Raw genomic sequence first — 17,552 nt, 5'->3', positions numbered from 1 at the left:
CCCACCATGATATCCCTCCAAAAGTTGATCTAGGGGACAGATCTCACTATCTTAATGGAAGGAGTTCCAGAGTTAGTATTGAAAATTCACTGGCACAGCGTATCTGTGGAACAAAACCTATATTTTGATACTTAATGTTGATACTGTGGGATCTTTTAATATAGGGGATTTCCTTTTTTCATCAAAGTGTAACACTTAGAAATACTCTTATTTAGGATGCTATCATTTCCCTATTTATTCTGGATACTTCCATAGTTATTAAGGTTTCCATTAGGCGCAACATGGGCAATTTTAACTAAGAAATACCCAACCATAATTTTCACTAAGGTCTTGATTAATGTATAAATAAAAGGTATAATAGTCTAAATTTATTTTATTTCCCACTAGGAATCTAGTATATGTTCTTCTTAAAATGAATAGAAACAATGAGCTCTCTTGTTTGTTTGCTTTTTCTGTCTTTTTAGGATTCAGACAATTTCATTAATGAGACAGTTAATATCAACAAACCTGCTACGGACCAATAAGGCCTTAAAAAATTCTTCGAAGTTTGATCTCTTATAAAATTTTTACTCTCATATTCAAGACTAGATTTTTTTAAAAAATAGAAATATAATTAGGCCATTCAGGAACCTGTTAAGTACGGGTTAAATGTCAGTCAAATTAGCACAACTGAAAGGGAAATCAATGAAAATGTTTCTTCCCCCGAAAGTCACAGATATGACCTTTGAAAACCTACTGTGTGGGTTATTCTGGCAAAAGAAACAAACTGATGACTAACTGAGAGGTATATTAAGAGTTTCCCACACACTGTTTAACACACAATACAGCAATTCTTTTTTGTAATAAGGAGAAAAGGAAGACTAATAAAAAGAAGGATAATGAGCTCCCAGGCTAAACTCACCAACAACTGCATCTCAGTGGCAAAAGGGGCACCTGGGTGCCTCAGTAAGTCAAATACATTAGAATTATCCAAGAGAAGCAAAATTAAACTTGAATTCAAACCATTGCTTTGAAGGCTGGGATGATAAACTGTCTTCCCCTTGCTGGCAAGAAAAGCCTCCTGTTTTCTCAGTTTACAGTTTATCCCATCATGAGTCACAGATTTTCATTTGCTCTCTACATATAAAAAGTATTTTAAGAATGTCAGATGACTGCTCTCTTTCAAGTTTCCACTCTTTTTCGAAATGCCCATTATTGCTTGTGAATAGTGAAGAGCAGCCGGAAACCACATTATTAAACCAACGGAATCCTTTGAAACCAATGGCATAATCTTGTAGACATTTACTTAGATAACTTAAGAAAAAAATTCGAATCTTTAGGTGAATGTATTTCTCATTTTTATTCATTTTATTGCTGCTATGCAATCAACAAATACAACAAGTTCTGCTTAATACAGCCCTAACAAATTTTCCTCGTCTCTGACAAATGTTCTGGGTCTTGCTGATGAGCTTTTGATGAGTAGTGGAACAATGCAACAATTGGTAACTCTGTGCTTCACTAAACAAACAAATAAAAAGCCTATCATTGTTTAAATCACAGCTTAAGAAAATGATACATTTTTATTTTGGCAACAATCTAGAACTCAAGAAATACTAAGGGTGGTTTAAAAGAGAACTTACGGGGTTTTTTGAACCAAAACGATATGGACATTCTTTAGACAAGCATTTATAATCTACCTCCCAGGCTCAAGTGATTCTGCCACCTCAGCCTCCCAGGTAGCTGGAACTACAGGAGTGTGCCACCACACCTGGCTAATTTTTGTATTTTTTGTAGAGATGGGGTCTTGCCATGTTGCCCAGGCTGGTCTCAAATGCCTGAGCTCAAGCAACTGGCCCTCCTTGGCCTCCCAAAATGCTTGGATTACAGGCGTGAGCCACCATGTTTGGCTATGATTATTTTCATATAACTCCCCTTTGGGATACCTTAAAGGAATAAAATAAAAAGAAATGTAATTTATACATTGCATAAAGCACTCCTATATCCCATGACATTCTTATTAGGGCATAGCTCCAATGACTGTTTCATAAATTCTTTACAATGCAGGGAAAATTTTTGCTTCAGTGGAAAACTATGCGTTGTTCAGAGTACACCCTTCCAGGTTTTTGGATTCTGCTTTTATGGGGCTCTGCTCTTTTCATAGCCTTTGAGCTATTTTACAACTCTGTAAGTTGTTGATAACTGGTAGCAATGCAAAATAATTCTTGCCTATGGACATGTAAATAAATTCTGCCTAGTGGAGGTTGAACTGACTTCCCTCCCACACTGTGGAAGGAGCCAGTTTTGCCTCTATTTGCACAATGATTTCAATATTCCTGATCTTTAAATGTTTCTGTCCTTTGGATAGTGCTTTGAACTGGTTTTAACATCTTACTGGTTTCTTCATTAATAATGACTTAAACTTTTAAAATGAGTTAAATGAATGTTTAGCATGTGTTAATTTTCTTTCTATGTAAGAATCATGATTTTACTTTATTTATTTGGAAAATTATTCTTTAATAACAATATAAAGAAAAAGTAGGTTTTAAGAGGAAAGTTTTGAAATTAGGTGACTATAATCTCTGATCTCACAGATGGTTACTAGTCTTCTTTTTCATTTCTTTGTGCTGCAATTTTATTCACAGCTTCCATTCATTTTTTAACCCCAGATAAACTTTTGAAGAGTGGAAAATCAATGCAACAATTGATAATTTAAATTTGTGCTCCACAAAGTTAAAACAAATAAACAAACTATCAATGTTTTAATCACCATTTTAAAAATGATATATATTTATATATTTTATATACTTTTAATTTTGGCAACAATCTAGCACTCAAGAAATATTAATGATGGTTTACAAGACAACTTAGTTGGCCTAAAAAGATGTGGAAAGCCTTTAGACAATAATAAGTAGTATTTATTTTCCACATAACTCTCTTTCGCAAGTTAATATTTTTATTGAAACCATCCATAGGAACCATTACGTTGTATTAAAAAAAAAATTCACAACATCCAATAAATAAAAAACGTATTTTTATACTTACTGTGCCCCACCAGAGAGCATCTGCATATGTAGAAAACTCTTTATTGGCATCCTTTTCCACCAGATAGACAAGGAAAGACGAAAAAATAAGAACCAAAAATCCTATGTACCAAGCTGTGATTAATTCCTAGATATAAAAGGAATGAAAGATTTTTAGAGGTGGGAAATCTTTGAAAAAGGAAAAAAGAATTCTATGATGATTCTATTCACTTTACTACTTCTTGGATGTTTATGATGGCTCTTAAATAATCCCTTGTACATCATGTCCCAAAATTGTTTTAACCATTTTCTGCAATGACTAAGTTTTCTTGTGAAAGGTTTATTAACTATTACAGCAATCAATGAAAAAGTTTCAAAAATTGTGTTTTTAAATTCAGAGAGCAAATCTTACCTTGCTGTGAGCATAAACCACTGAACCCAGTAATTTCCAAGTGCCTCCCCTTCGGTCCATGCGCACCATGCGGAGGATCTGCAGGAAACGGAGACTTCTGAGTGCAGACGTGGCAAAAATATTACCCTGAGTTTTTGCAGAAACAACTGCTATTGAAGCGATAAGAACAATGGTATCTGAAAGAAACAGGTCGAAATAGCCACAGTTAGCACGACCAGGAATTTTTATTTACCAAAACAATATTTCCAAAAGGTTCACTTTGACCTATTTAAGGTACAGATAAACAGATCTTGATTCCCAGCTGCACCTAGTGCCACTCGGCCTCTGTGGCATTTCCGAAGACTGAAGAATGAAAAGGCAGAGAATGGGACCTACCTATTGCTGTAGTTCTGACCCTTTGGCCATTCTGGGCTTTACCTATGCAATTTTGAACAACGTATTATTTAACCTTCAACAGATTGGACAATGGTGTTCAAAAAACCCAAGGTTTCAGGGAGCCTTAAGACTTTGGGGCAACCTTTCACAATGTCTCTCATTTCATCCTTTTTCCTGTGGCAAAAGGAGCTCCTGCCTCAGCCCTCAACACCACAGCTTCTGGGTGATGTGACAGAGGCATGTGAATGTGTCCAGCCATGAAAGTGCTGTGAGATATAATCATTTCTCTTGTTTTCCTGCCAAATAAGTTTGCATTTCCTTTCCGCCAAAATTCCCTAATGTGGCACCTGCAACTGTGCATATTGTTTAACAAAGGCCTCAGCTAAGCTGAATACTCTATGCTTCCTGTATAGAGTATTCTTTAGACCTGGTTCACCAATTATGTGTAAGTTTGCTGCATAATTAAATAATATTACATTTGTTATAATAGGGTATGTAAGTATAAACACTGTGCATTGCAAGGGAATGAATACTTAATGTTTGACATATTGACATTAGGCTGAAAAAATCTGCCTTTTCTAAGCAAAAAAGAGAAAAAGAGCATCTGATGAAAGCATAGAAAAGATAAAAGAAAACTTAATCACTCCATAAGTAAACATCTGAGTGATGGGAAGTAGGCTTTGAAGTGGGATAAGTGAAGTGGGGATGAATGGCCTCCTGTGGCAATTTTAATAAAAGTTAGCTTGACTTTAACATCCTCAAATACAATTTCCTTCCTGCTCCAAGTGGGTTGTGCATGACTGGGCTTCCACACTCCAAAGAGGAGTTCCATTTCAAGGATGTCACATTTGTAATATTTCTGTCATCCTCTGGATTAACTGCTGTATGAGTGAGTATTCCTCATTCAGCTCATCCTTCTCCCTGCACTGAGAAAGGTCTGGTCTCCTGGTGTGGACTGAGAAGATCTTCTGAGCCTCTCTGCTGGTGCCCCTTTTTGGGTCAGTGCTTTGAGAGAGAGCGGGGGTCAGTTGTTGGCAGTGCAAGTTTCAGCCAAAGGGCTTCTTCCCCTCTCCTCTCCTTTCTTCCCTCTTTCCATCCTTTGACAGGGTCTCACTCTATCACCCAGGCTGGAGTGCAGTGGCATGAGCTCTGCTCACTGCAACCTCTGTGTCCCACCTCAGCCTCCCAAGGAGCTAGGACTACAGGCATGCACCAACACGCCTGGCTAATTTTTGTATTTTTTTTTAGAGATGGGGTATTGCTATGTTGCTCAGGCTGGTCTCGAACTCCTGAGCTCACATCATCTGCCAGCCTTGGCCTCCCAAAGAGTTGAGATTACAGGTGTGAGCCACCGGTGCCCGCCCTGAAGGACTTTTTCCACCAGCTCTAAATGCATGTGCTTTTGTGGGTAAGTACCCAGAGAGCCAAAGAGAGTTACCACTCTTGGCAGCTGTTGGAAACAAGAAGGAACTAAATGTGTTGACACTGACACCAAAGACATATTTTAAGTGAATAAAGGCCAGTTGCAAAACAGTATGTACAATGTGATTTTATTTCAATAGAAATATATATTAGTATATGACTAGGAAAAAAATTTGAGACTAGGCTGGGCGCAGTGGCTCACACCTGTAATCCCAGCACTTTGGGAGGCCAAGGTGGGTGGATCATGAGGTCAGGAGATCGAGACCATCCTGGCCAACATGGTGAAACCCTGTCTCTACTAAAAATACAAAAATTGGCTGGGTGTGGTGGCACGTGCCTGTAATCCCAGCTACTTGGAAGGCTGAGGCGTGAGAATCCGTTGAACCCAGGAGGCGGAGGTTGCAGTGAGCCAAGATCGTGCCACTGCACTCCAGCCTAGCGACAGAGCAAGACTGCGTCTCAAAAAAAAAAAAAAAAAAAAAAAAAAAAGTGAGACTATACACTGATTATTACTATTAATTATTTCTAAAGGGAGTGAGCTGAAGTGAATATATGCATAAAGGGGCTTTTCACTTTGTAAATTATTAATTTCTGTATGTTGGAAGTTTATAACAACGACTATGTCTTTGCAATTAAAAAAACTTTATAAAAAGAGTTATGTGCAAACACATCTCTTGGTTTTCATCATCTTGAGGGATTTACTCCTGAGACTAGTGGTTTACAAACAGACATTACTTATATGACCCTGTTGGACATACATTTTGCTTTTATTTCATTGTAATCCTGCTTTCTCCCAAGTGTAGAAAGAAAAGAAAAATATATACTACCTCATTTACTATGCTAAAATATTGGAAATACTAGAAATAAGTACATGGCTAGTAGGGGTGCAGAAAATACTACACTTAAAACTTACTATGTTCTTGGCATTTTCTTTAGTTCTAAGGTTTTTTTTTAAATAAACATTACCTTATTTAATCCTTATAATGACTTTATGTGTTAGGTATCCCACAGATCCCATTTTACAGATGAAAAAAGTGAGGCAGAAAAAGCATATATTGTATTCATTTTTTAAAAAAACTCAGCTATCGGTTTGTTAGACTACAGCACAAAAAGTATGCTATAAAGTTAGTTCATTAGAGAAAACCTAGAAAAGTTAAGAGAAAGATTGTTGATTTGAGACAATTTAAAAAATTATGCACACAGTGAATCACAATCTAAATGTTTGAAGTTCCAAAATATGCAAAGGTAACCACAGACTTGATTTAATACCCTCATTGTAATTCAGATCAGACGAGAAAGTTAGAGTTCAGTAAACTGAAATCATAGATGAGCAACCAAATGGCAAACAGTGAGTGCAGTCATAAAAATGTTTCTGGTTGGGTTACAGTCATCCACTGGAATTTTGCTGTCAGTACCACCTAGACTATTTCCCAGGCTAGTATTTTACAAGTTATGAGTAGTCTTTATTTTTATTTCTATTTATGTATTTACTATTTTTGTGATCTACTATTTCATAGAATGGTGGTTCCACAGTGTTTTATCATTGTTTTGTTCACGATTGTATCCTGAGTACCTAGAACAGTGCCTGACATATAGTAGGCACTCAATAAATACTTAAATAAGATAAATTAGATTAAAAAACACTTAAAAGTTGGCTGAGCTTTGTTCTCTTACCACATCAATGGCTTGTTGACTGGGATATCAACCTAAAATACTCAGGTTAATCAAAGGATCACTTCAATTTCTAGCACTGAATTCTACAGCAACATAATTGTTATAGTTATCTTCCATTAGAGTTTATTTTAAAATCTCCCTATTATTTAAAGTATACGTGTATATATTAAATTGGGGGAGTAGCTTAAGCTGTGCAGTTAGTTAATTGTCTAAAATATTTTTTGAAACATAGGAAGCTTGTTTTTAGTGAAGATAACACATTTTGGTGTAAGGTAGAAACTATGGACAGCCCTTGAAGCTCACTGGCTTCAGGTTCATTTGTTTATCCATTTATGTATTAAGTAGTTAATTGACTGTCAAGAATTATATTAGACACTTGTATTAAAAATGAATATTCAATCATTCATCTGATCATCCATCCATCACAATTATTGATCAAGTCCCTACTACGTACCAGGCACTGTGCTAAATGTTTTATATACGTCAATGATTCCGAATGGGGACAATTTTGCCTCCCTGGGACATTTAGCAATGTCTGGAGACATTTTGCATTGTCATAGCTGGGAAGGGGGTTGCTACGAGCATCTAGTGGTAGAGACTAGGGTTGCTGCTAACCATCCTACAATGCCCAGGACAGCCTCCAGAACAAAGAATGACTCAGCCCCAAATGTCAATAGTGCCAAGGCTGAGAAACCCTGATGTACATTATTTTATTTAATTCTTCAAGCCAACCTATGTAGTAGATGATATTATAACCTTCTCTTTCTTATAAATGAAGAAATTGAGGCTCATAGTGGTCAAGTCACTAACATGCATAAGTGGTTGAGCTGGCCCTTACTTGACTCCAAAGCTGAGTCCTTAAGAATTATGGTATACCACTCCATCCAAGGTAGGATAGGGATGGAGGAGGAACAGAAAGGGGGAGGCTATGAAAGCAGGTGGATAATAAATCAGGAATAAATTGTTATCGCATAAAGCATTCAGAGAAGAGAAAAGTGCAGGGAGGAGAAAGCAGAAATAAAATGATGCTGAAAAACAGATGGTACTTTTATGGCTGCTTCAAGAGAAAATGGGGCTAGAGAAAGAAATAGAACTGCTAATAAACAAGGAGGAGCTCTAAGTCGCATGAAAAAAAAAAGCATGTAATCCAGAACTCTTAAAATCTACCTCTCTCAAAGGAAACAAATTAGAACAAGTTGGGAAGTAGTGAAGAAAGAGCTATTGATTATAAGCAGCCCAGTAGAAATGTGAAATATAGGTTTACAAGGTATTAGGAAGTAGGTTCACTAATTTACTGCATCACTTAGAATGATTTACCCATGAATTCTTGAAATTTGAGGTGACTGCAAAGATTTGAACAAAATAAATACCATAATGATATTTAAGACACATAAGGACTGTGAAAGAGCTTATTTTTAGATGCCACTGGAACTTTGCTCAAGTATTATTTAGTCAGCAAAATCAATATGAATTGATCACCGTGGACCCTGTCTAAAAGGTGTTAGTCACTGAAATACCAAAAAGCCTTCATTATTTACATCCAAAGCTTCCCTATTGTGAACTCAAGGATTGGGTTAGAGCAAGGCCAATTGTACATCTGAACCTGATGGACTGTGTTTTGTTGCTACAATTACACTGCATAATGCATGTATTAGAAAGTATAACATGGCTCAACGTAAAAGCACAATGAAAAGAACTAAATCATCTGGATCAAACAAAGCATGGTTGAACACTTTCAAACCAGTAGTTATAAGGACAGATAAACCCTCTCGAGGTAAGTAAGCCACAAAGAGGGTATATCTTGACTTCTAGAAACTGTCTGGAGACTTCAGGCTTTTAAAATTTTTGTAAATTAAAAGTTATTCTATAGTCTCAGAAAGTTTTCCCTAATAACTAACATAAATTTACCTCTTTCCCTTTAACTCACTTCATCTTGTTCTCTCTGAGACAATCAGAAGTACGACAAATACAATGTTCTTAATGTTTATACCCCCTCTCCCACCACATTTTTTTGTTCCAGTTTTTTGAATTATTCTAGTGGCCTCACTATAAGCTAAGTTTTCAATAATTTTAATAAAATATACACTTTAAAGTTATAAAGTAAAATATCAAGACAATACAACTATGTATAAGGTAGGACACTAATTTAATTAACCAATTAGTTATGCTATAGTTTGGATATTTGACCCCCAAATGTCATGTTGAAATGTGATCCCCAGTGTTAGAGGTGAAGCCTAATGGGAGGTGTTTTGGTCATGGGGGAGGATCGCTCATGAATGGCTTGGTACCGTCCTTGAAGTAATGACTGAGTTCTGGCTCTGTAAGTTCCCTTAAGATTTGGTTGTTAAAAGAAAATGGCACTTATGTCTTGCTTCATCTCTCACCATGTGATCTCAGCACATGTTGGCCCCACTTCACCTTCTGCCATGAGTGGAGGAAGCCTGAGGTTCTCACCAGGAGCAGATGCAGGCACCATGCTTTTTGTACAGCCTGCAGAACTGTGAGCCACATAAACCTACTTTCTTTATGAATACCCAGCTTTGTGTATTCCTTTATTATAACACAAATAGACTAAGACACATATTAATGAATTTTTAGGTTACTTTTGGTTTTGCTATTAAAATGATGCTGAAATGAATAGTCCTGTACATTTATTTTTAGGATAAGGAATTTAAGGCTAAATTTCTTGAGACTGAATTCTTGGCATATTTTGATTTGTGATTGATATCAAGATGCCTTCAAAATGATGGTACCAATTCTCACTAACAATGTATGGAAACACTTATTTCTCTCTCCTTGATAATAAAAAGGAATGCTAATAATAATAAAAATAGTACTAGTAAAAGCTAATGTTTACTGTTCACTATATGATAGACATGGTTCTAAGCACATTCATTTATTACCTGGGATATTATAAGTCTTCAATCTTTGCAAAGACAGTGGGAAAAACAAAACCATCCCCCTCCTGTTTTAGATGCCTGGATTTCATGTCATTTTTAAGTCACAGAAGTTAAGTTATCTAGAATGACTTTGTCCAACCAAGATTATAAAAATATTGTCCTATATTTTATTTTGGCACACTTACATGCTTATTTAGTTAATGAATTTATGTTTACTATTCAGAATAGTCTTTGTGGCAAAGGTAGCTAGCTGTCTACCACAGATATGTGCTTCCCTTCTAAGGTACAGCATTATCTCTGAGAAGTGGTTGCCCATCTAGAGGTCTCATTTCCCGGGACCCCTTGATTCTGGGTGAGATGAGGTGACTAATTCTAGTTAATGAAGATGAATGGAAATGATGTATGCCACTTCCCAGTTGAGGGCAAGCACATATGGCTTATCACTTTCTCTTTTTCTATGTCAGTTGCAGTTTGGTACTAAGAATGCCCTTAGAAACCATGTGCTGAAGATGGCAGTGCCTTTGTCAGCCTGGGTTCCTGAATAACTGCATGGAACAGAGCCTTTACCATATACCCCAATCCCAAACAAAGAACACCTTCATTGGACTATTACACAAGTAAGAAATAAACTTCTATTTTATTTAGTTACTAGAATTTGGAGATTTATATAATAACTAAGCATTACTCTAACTTATACAATCATAAGTTTTAATGGGATTTTTGTTTGTCTCTGTGGTGAAGTAGAGAACTAATCTTACTTTTTATCCCATATGAAAGTCAATTTTCCCAATACCATCTAAATAAAAACTCTGTCATTCTCCAAATGTTTGCATATACTTATTGAGAAGCCTATTTTGGGATTCTATTATGTTTTATTGCCTATTCCTATATTCGTGTGACACAAATGTTATTCTTTTTCAAAGTAGTATCAATTATTTTAAATGTATTTATTTTTACCAAGTGAATTTCAGAATAAATGAATCAAGTTAAACAACAAAATTCTGATACAGACCACATATTAAATTCACAGATTAACATCTCCTTCTTTATTGTCTTCCTCATCTCATATCTACTGAGTGGTTTACTTTTATTGATTCTGCTTCCGTAGTATGTTTCATATCAATTTTCTCTTTCCATTTATCCTGTCTCCTCCTTAGTTCAGGCTATGCTACTTCTCTCTTGGTCATCCCTACAATGTATGGCCTGGTTTTCACTCTCCTGTTTTTCCTTTCTCTAAACCACTTTGTATTCTACTACCACATGAAAATGTTAAGATGATTATATTACCTCTGTGATTTAAAAAAGGCCTTCCAATACATAGAAGAAAGATCAAATTCTGCTACCTGGCATTCAAAGTGCTCTATAAAATGCTGCTGCTCTGCCTGGAAGGCCCTTCTCCCTTCTTTACCTGGCTAACTTCTGCTTGCTTCTGGAACTCAGCACAGATATCAACCAGTCAAGGCCACTTGTGCCCAGAGGTCTGAGGTATGCTCCTGTCATAACACTTATTACCCATGATTATACTAGTAGTCTGTTTACTTGCTGGTCTCTTCTATAGTAAGCTACAAGAAACCAATTGCATGCAGACGTGCTTTTTTTTTTTGTAACCTCAGTGACTAGCTCCGTACATATCATACTGTAGATGTTCAAAACTTATTTGATAGATACTTACTTGATAAGTTATTTGTTTGTAGTAATTAGGAAAGAAATAGAATACAATGTTATAATTTCAAAGGTCTTAAAAACAATATAGTTTAATCTCCCATATTTTGCAGTTGAGAAGTGAAGGCACGAACACATGAAAATTCCATACATTAAAAAAGAACTCTACACAGATTGAAATGCAAAAAACAAACCTGGAAAAAAATGGCAACATATATGATGATGAACAAAAGATTAATATCTTTAATATATAAACATAAAACACTAAGAAAACATGCTAGTAGAAAATTGGACAGAAGGCACATATACGAATTTATCCTAGGAAGAAGAAACAATGACTAATTAATATATAGAAAAGTTCTTTACAATTTCTAGTTTTGAAATTTAAAATAGTAGAAAGGTACCATTTTATTCTATCAAACTGACAAAGTTTAAAAAAATGAATTGTCAACGTTGGCAAGGCAGAGAAAAAAAGTTATTTGATGAAGATTTTCTGTAAGAATAAATTGGTATGGTATTTTTTGGGGGAGCAATTTGACATTATTTGACAAAACCATTAACAATGTGAATAACTATTATTTCAGGAATTTAAACTGTAGGGATGTATGATAAAATTGTAGATGTTAACAAAAGTTTGCAGCAGCATACTTATTAAACTATTGTTTTTTTCTCCTCCCAGCTCATACCTAACACTATTAGTAACAGTATAAAAAATGAGAACCAATCCAGATTTCTAATGAGGATGGATTAATAAAAAACAACATGCTATATCCCTTCCAGAGCATGGGCTGTGGTGCTCATGTGCCTCAGTTCCAATCCTGGCTCTGCTGCTTAATAGCTGGGTTACCTTGTTAAGTGACTGAATCTTTCTGTGCCTCAGTTTCTTTATCTGTAAAATGTAGATAATAAAGGTACGTATGTCATAGGGTTGCAAGAATTGAATAAGTTAACTGTGAAACATCTCAGTACAATACTAACATACAATACATTTGAGCTAATTTATTATTACTATTATTATTACCACAAATGCGATACAGCCACAAAACATCATGTCTTAGAAGAATATTGTGAGATAAAGTGTTTCTAAACATCATTATTTAAATAACTGATTACATAGCAGGATAGCGGGATTTCAGTTTTGCTCTCCCAAAATATTATGTATTATTATTATTATTTTTTGAGACGGAGTTTCCCTCTTTTTGCCCAGGCTAGAGTGCAATGGCGCAATCTCAGCTCGCTGCAACCTCCACCTCTAGGATTCAAGTGTCTCTCCTGCCTCAGCCTTCCCAGTAGCTGGGATTACAGGCACCCGCCACCATGCCCAGCTAATTTTTGTATTTCTGGTAGAGACGATGTTTCACCATGTTGGTCGAGCTGGTATCGAACTCCTGACCTCAAGTGATCCACCAGCCTTGGCCTCCTAAAGTGCTGGGATTACAGGTGTGAGTCATTGCACCTGGCCAGATTATGTATTCTTATAGTATATAGAAAAATAAATAGTATAAATACATACATTTGCATATTAATGGTGATTATCTTTAGGTGGTAAGATTCCGTACAAATTTTAGTTATATATATATCTATCTTTTGTCCAAATGATCTTTAATAGCCATGTATTGCTTTTGTAATGAGAAAAAAGAGAACCATAATTTATTTAAAAAAGAAGCTATGGCCTAGAAAGGTTAGTACATTGGCCAAGGTAATTTATTTAGTCAGTGATGGGAAAACAGAAGAGAAATGGGCAACATTTATTGAGTACCTCTGATGTATGAGGCTGTGCGGGATGCTCAGTACACAGACTTTATTTCATTGTTTCTCCGTAATAGCCCTTCAAGGAGGCACAGAGGTTATGAGTATAAACTTCATGTGCAACAGCCCAGGTATTTCTAGTTCTGTCCTTTCTTAGTTGTGTGACCTTGGGCCTATTAATCTTGCTGAGTCTTGGAGTCCTCACCTGCAAATAGGGAATAGATCCCTTTTTCTCACAGGGCTATTGGGATGATTAAATGAAATAATACATATAAAGCCTTTAGTCTGCCTTAGTGTGCCTGGTATCATGTTAACTCTCAATCTAAAAAAAAATGTTTTATAGATATACCTTTCCCTTCACTTTTCTAGATTAGTGATTTGATACTAAGAAAGTCCAAGAATCTTATCCAAAGTCATTTAGCTGGTAAATGGAGCCAAAAATCAAACTAATTTCTGTTTCCAGAGCACTTATATATTTTTTTCCCGTGTTTCTCTTTTGGTAGCTTTTATGTCATAGAAAGCCTAGTAAACAGGGATGTAGAAAGTCAAGCAAAGGCTTACATGTGATATTCCAAGAAGTAAAGTATTATCAAGAATAGGGAATATAACTACGTGCAAATAGTTGATATTCAGGTAAAATTTAGCGAAAATATTATAATTAACATGTTTTTTATATTTTAGGTTGTCCCAATGGGACAGCAGATTGAGACAGAGAGGTCAATCTGCCTTATCAATGTGAGCCCTTTTCTGCAGAAATTTATAATTTTTTTAGTGTCCCATGTATATCATGTGCCAGATGTTTTATTGCCAACACAGCAGCAGGATAAGAAGGAATAGAAGTGTTCTGGTTCCATTATATTTGCTTATGTATACAGAAGGAACTTTCAAAAGAAACAGAGATGTAAAGCATGGAAGCATAAAGAACATTGAACTATGCCTAGTTTAATTATCTGTTCGCCATTAACTAGCTTTGTCACCACTTATCTCTCAGGGCTGGTTTCCATACCTTTAAAATAGTTGGATTGAACTGGCAAGTCTCAAGGATCCTTTCTAACTTTGAATTTCTCAAATTCTAAGTGGTACATTTTTTGTTTCGGATACTGGTTGAACGAGGAAGCATCAGAAGGAGTGTTTTGGATATGACTTTGCTCACATTAAGTGTTAAGGCAATTTATTCATTCATTCATTAGTTCATTCGACAAATATTTTTTGTTGCATGTCTACTATAAGCCAAGCATGAGGTATAGAGCAGTGAATAAAAGAGAAGAGTTTTCTGCCCTCATGGAGCTTATGTTCTCCTGGGGTAGGCTGATGTTAAAGCAATAAACAAGTACAGAATATAATGTTAGGTAGTGACAAAAACCCTGGGGAAATGCAGAGCAGGATGAGGGTGGAGTCACAGAGGGGCAGGTGCTCTATCTTAATGTGAAGTTCCAAGAAGTAAAGTATTATTAAGAATAGGGAATATAACTACTTGCAAATAGTTGATATTCAGGTAAAATTTAGCAAACATCTTATAATTAACATGTTTTTAATATTTTAGTTTTTATTTTATTTTTGAGACAGTCTCTGTCACCCAGGCTGGAGTGCAATGGCATGATCTCAGCTCACTGCAACCTCCGCCTCTCGGGTTCAAGCGATTTTCCTGCCTCAGCTTCCCAAGTAGCTGGGATTACAGGTGTGCACCACCACTCCAGGCTAATTTTGTATTTTTGGTAGAGATGGGGTTTCACCATGTTGGCCAGGCTGGTCTCGAACTCCTGACCTCAAGTGATCCACCCACCTTGGCCTCCCAAAGTGCTGGGATTATAGGCGTGAGCCACTGAGCCCGGCCGTTTTTAGTATTTTAGGTTGTCTCAATGGGAAAGCATCTCAGAGGAGCCATGACCCAACGAAGTGAAGGGGTGACTGTGATCATATCTAAGGAAAAATGGTTCCAGGCAAAAAAATATAAGACCTTGAGGTGGAAGTGTGTTCAGTGTGTTTAAGGGAAGGCAAGGAGATCAAGTTAGCTTGAGCGGAGTGAGAGAAGGCTCCAGCCAGATCACGACAGCTTTGGGAATAGCTTTAGATGTCCTTCTAAGTATTATATGATAGCGGCAGGGAAAGGGTTTTTGGCAGAGTGCAGGATCAGATGTGTATTTTACAAGATCATTTTGGTTACCTTTGGGAAACCAACCAGGAGGAGGCTGGATGCCAGAAAGGAAGCCAGATGTCAGAGAGGAAGCTGGAAGGCCAGTTAAGAAGCCACTGCTGTGGTCTGGACAAAGGGTGAGAGCAGCATTACAAGAGTGAGGTTAAAGTCAGGAGGAGCTGTAAAGGAGCTGGATTTGGTGCACATTGTGAAGGTGGAGAGGCCAAGACTTGCTGAAGGACTGACCGTGGGATGAGACAAACGAGGGAGTCTAAGGCTGACTTCAGGGTTTTTGGTCTAAGCAATCAGGTGAATAAAGTGCTATTTATTAAGCTGGGGAAATACCACTGGGGATAGGTGAGAAAGGAGCCCTATTTGAAGGGCAGAACTACTTGTTCCGTTATGGCCATGTTAATTTTGAGATGCCTAGTAGGCATTTGGTAGATGGTGAATGGGGCTGGAGTCTGGGGGAAAGGTCAGGGATGCAGAGTCAGGCAGTAGATTTTTTTTTTTTTTTCATGCTACAGGACGAATCCCTTGCAATATCAGTAACCTACTGAAACAAATTGCTTCAAAGTGTGATCACAAACATTTAATTTCAGATGTGGGTTACAGACTGAAGGAGGTAAGGAAGCTGTGTTTCTGTATTTATAAAACAGGAAAGAAGCATTTGTCCCCTGAGAGTCATCATGAATGAGTAGGAGGCACATCCTATTTAAGGCATAGTCTAGTATCTTGAGTAAATTACCTAGGTGTAATTCCATCAGTTTTCAATAAATCGAAGAGATGAAAAGTCATGTGTATTTTCTGATGCTTTAGAACATGGTTTAGGGCAATGATACAGTGGCTTTATATTATGTTCTTTTATATAGAAAGTTTGAGACAGCTTTTAGGAACAGCAATTTTGCATGTTGATATCGTCAGATGTTTAAAATTTTCTTCAGTACCTATTTTCACACATACCAAATGACAAAGCTGCAGTCAGTTTTGATTCCTAAACAGAACCCCATACCAGTATTTGACTGCAGATTAAAAAAAAAAAGATTTGGATTCCACCAATGAATAATCAAATTTGAAACATCTGCTGGAAATCCCAACATCCTATGATGAAATTCCATGCTTGGATATCTTATTCAAGGTCATAGCTTGAATATTTAAACATCAACAGCCAAACAATGGCATTATGGGTTTAAATTTACAGAGCAAAACTACAATACCTAATTTATAATACTCCCTTTTTGCACTTACTCTAAGCAGTTAAATGATATGGACCCTCTGAAACTTAGCAGCCAGTTATGTTTAGTAGTGTTGGGATATGTAATTTTTCTTTAAGAAACTTGATACTTATTTTCAGATGACATACAGATTATGATTAATCATCACCTACTGCTAAAAGTTGTTGAAAGGATATCTTCAGGAAGTTCTTTGAATAGACTGTGTTACTCGGATGTTACAATGAAGATGCCACTTGAGATGAAACGTCACTTAGCAAAGGACATTTATGGATGGGAATTCATTCTAAGTATTATCTGGGAAAATTTAGAATTACCTGGTTCACCTGGCTCTCAATATTTTTCAATGCACAATTTCCTATTTTTGGAAATATGAAATGGATACAGTTTAGGCACTTGGCTAATCCTTAGGGATAAACACTGGGGTGTGAAAATAGACTTTTCCTCCTGTGAAGAATAAAAAGATAGCACTTTAAAGAGTGAATTTGAGTAAATATAAGCCAAGAATAAATACCTGACATTCATTATAATTTTGAAAATCTTGCTTGTTGCCATGTGTAGATCTATTATATCTATCTATCTATTATCTATCTATCTATCTATCTATCATCTATCTATCTATCATCTATCTGTATTTCAGTGGGATTATTAACCAAACAGGTCACATATAATTATGCATCTAACTCCCATCTTTACTTATAAAATCCTTACCAAAATTTTCCCTCACTGGCACTAGATTAGAGCAGTTTTTGGAACTTTCTAATTTCATATTTACTTTTATGTATTGCTGTTTATGAACGCTGCAAAGTGTATTGCTGCTCTTATCTGTGCTTAAAAGGAAAGAAAGAGTGTCCCAGAGAAGCTTGTACAAGATAATGGGATAAATTACTTCCAGAAACAGGATCAGAATTCATGGCAACCAACTCCTGAAGCTGCAGGTCAGGCGGTGAAACACATTGTCTTATAACAAATCCTAAAGCTATGAGGAAAAAT

The 17,552-nt window shown here is 36.4% G+C and overlaps 1 protein-coding gene across 2 annotated transcripts in view; it reads right to left on the bottom strand.

The window, feature by feature from the left end:
• The window catches only part of KCNQ5 (potassium voltage-gated channel subfamily Q member 5), a 576,742-nt gene that overhangs the window by 123,794 nt on the left and 435,396 nt on the right, over nt 1-17,552 (bottom strand). For both annotated transcript variants that reach the window (XM_034962369.3, XM_003809536.5), the window contains exons 4-5: nt 3,412-3,587; nt 3,022-3,147 (exon numbers count right to left, since the gene is read on the bottom strand). In XM_034962369.3, coding sequence (XP_034818260.1) covers nt 3,022-3,147; nt 3,412-3,587 — 302 coding nt within the window. The remainder of the gene's footprint in view (nt 1-3,021; nt 3,148-3,411; nt 3,588-17,552) is intronic.

This window comes from Pan paniscus, chromosome 5, assembly GCF_029289425.2.
Source record: "Pan paniscus chromosome 5, NHGRI_mPanPan1-v2.0_pri, whole genome shotgun sequence".
Taxonomy (NCBI): domain Eukaryota; kingdom Metazoa; phylum Chordata; class Mammalia; order Primates; family Hominidae; genus Pan; species Pan paniscus.
Note: the sequence above shows the minus strand (reverse complement) of the source record. Positions and strands in the feature narration are given on the sequence as shown.